The 2,169-nt window shown below is 39.3% G+C and overlaps 1 protein-coding gene across 1 annotated transcript; it reads left to right on the forward strand.

Moving 5' to 3' along the window:
* Positions 1 to 216: 216 nt before the first annotated feature.
* On the forward strand, positions 217 to 1,959 carry LOC130966177 (protein FAR1-RELATED SEQUENCE 5-like). The gene is made up of 2 exons (XM_057890951.1): positions 217 to 362; positions 507 to 1,959. Exons 1-2 carry the CDS (start codon positions 217 to 219, stop codon positions 1,957 to 1,959), a joined length of 1,599 nt encoding a protein of 532 aa, XP_057746934.1.
* Positions 1,960 to 2,169: the final 210 nt, after the last annotated feature.

The raw sequence follows: 2,169 nt of genomic DNA on the forward strand, positions 1-2,169 counted from the left end.
GTATGTAATAGGCAAGGATTCATGATAGAGAAATATTACACGATGGAAAAAAGGAAGAAGGAGCCTAGATTGGAAACAAGAACTGGATGTGAAGCCTGAATGGATGTTAAATTTGTACCAGAAAGTGGAAAGTGGCATATCTTTTATGTCTCTGACGAACACAACCATGATATATTGGATACACAATTTAGTGCTATGTTGTCTGCCCACAGAAAAATGTCAGAGGCAAATATTATGCAAATGATGAACATGCTAAAGTCAGGGATTAGCACCTCACAGATATTTGGTCTTCTAGCTAGTCAAGCAGGCGGGTACGAATTTGTTGGCTATGGTCCCAGAGATATGTACAATGAGATTGCTCGGTAAATACGTCAAATTCCTGGTGATGCAACACGAGTGTTGAAGAAGTTGGAGGATATGCGGTTGAAGGATCCACAATTATATTTCAAGTCATGTCATGATTCAAGAGGTTTGTTACGTAATTTGTTCTAGTCTGATGGGATTAGCCAACTAGACTACCGACTCTTCGGGGATGTTATTGCTTTTGATGCTACGTACAAAAAGAACAAGTATAGTTGTCCATTAGTCATATTCAGTGGGGTTAACCACCACAACCAAACAATTGTTTTTGCTGCTGCGTTAATTGCAGACGAAACTACTGATACATATATTTGGCTCCTGCGTCAGCTCATGTTTGCAATGAGGGGCAAGACCCCGACCTCAATCATAACTGATGGGGCCATGGCGATTAGGAATGCGGTGAGAGATGTATTTCCCGAAGTCAGACATAGATTATGCGCTTGGCACCTTATTCGAAATGCAACTAGCAATGTTGGAAATCTATCGTTTACATCTAAGTTCAGAAAAATCATGTTGGGAGACTACGAGATTCCCATGTTTAAGCGTAAGTGGGTTCATCTTATTGAAGAATTTGGCATTGAGGATAAGCTGTGGGTGATCAACATGTACGAAGAGAAGCATATGTGGGCTACTGCATATCTAAGAGGAAAATTCTTTGCTGGCTTTAGAACTACATCAAGATGTGAAGGTTTACACTCAATTGTGGGAAGGTATGTGGGGTCGCGGTATGATTTGACAAGTTTTGTAGAGCATTTTCAAAGGTGTGTTGCACACTTGCGCTTTAAAGAATTTAATGCTGATTATCAATCTACACGTGGGGTGCCCGTCATGCAAACTTGTATAGAGCTGATAGAGAGATATGATGCTGAGTTATACACTCATGAGATATTTCTTTTCTTTCGGCCATTTCTCTCTAGAGCTGGATCAATGCGGGAGCTAAACATAGATAATACCGATGATTGCATAAAGTACATTGTGTGTAAGCATGGGAGGCCCGATTTTATGTGGACCGTTGATTTTCGTCAAGAAGAAATGATCTTCAAGTGTACCCATTTAAGAATGGAGTCATTTGGAATTCCCTGCGAACATATTGTGAAAGTTCTAGTTGACAAAGACATCTGTGAGATTCCCCAGTCATTGGTATTGGATAGATGGACAAAAAAGGTTAAATCATCACTCAATGATCCAAGTGGGTTCACCAGGGATGCTGTTGTTATTAGTCGTCAAAGTGCCTTGGTGGAATTTTCTAAACAATTGGTTGTTGTTGCTGCTAAAGTACCAGAGAGATATGAAGAGACACGTGACCTAATTATGGGATTGTACTCATCTTACAAGGCTGCAGATGAAGGCACTAATCAACCTCAGTCAGGTGTAGCTAAAAATAGCAATCCGTATGTGCATCAAAGCGGAGTAGGCTCAGAACAACTATCTAGGAAAAAGCGGCAACATTGTAGTGTTTGTCAAATGGAAGGACATAAGAAGACAACATGTCCCTGGCAAAAGGACATTGACAACAACATTATTGAAGATGAAGCTAATGATTCGGATGATGGCGACGTATATCCAGAACTGACGGTTGAGTTAGATAGTGATAATTAGCCACCTCCATATACTTAATATTTTTGCGCAATGAATCAGTTCCATATTTGTGTTTATTTATTTTTTTGCACTATATTAATGAAATTATATATATATTCTTCCAATAGCCTTGCGTATGCCTTTTAGATGAAATAATTGTCAACTAAATATCGGTTTGCAGAAAAGGGTAAAAAAATCACCCAAATTGTAGTTGTAAATGGTCTGGTCCAG

Source organism: Arachis stenosperma, chromosome 3, assembly GCF_014773155.1.
Source record: "Arachis stenosperma cultivar V10309 chromosome 3, arast.V10309.gnm1.PFL2, whole genome shotgun sequence".
NCBI classification, from domain to species: domain Eukaryota; kingdom Viridiplantae; phylum Streptophyta; class Magnoliopsida; order Fabales; family Fabaceae; genus Arachis; species Arachis stenosperma.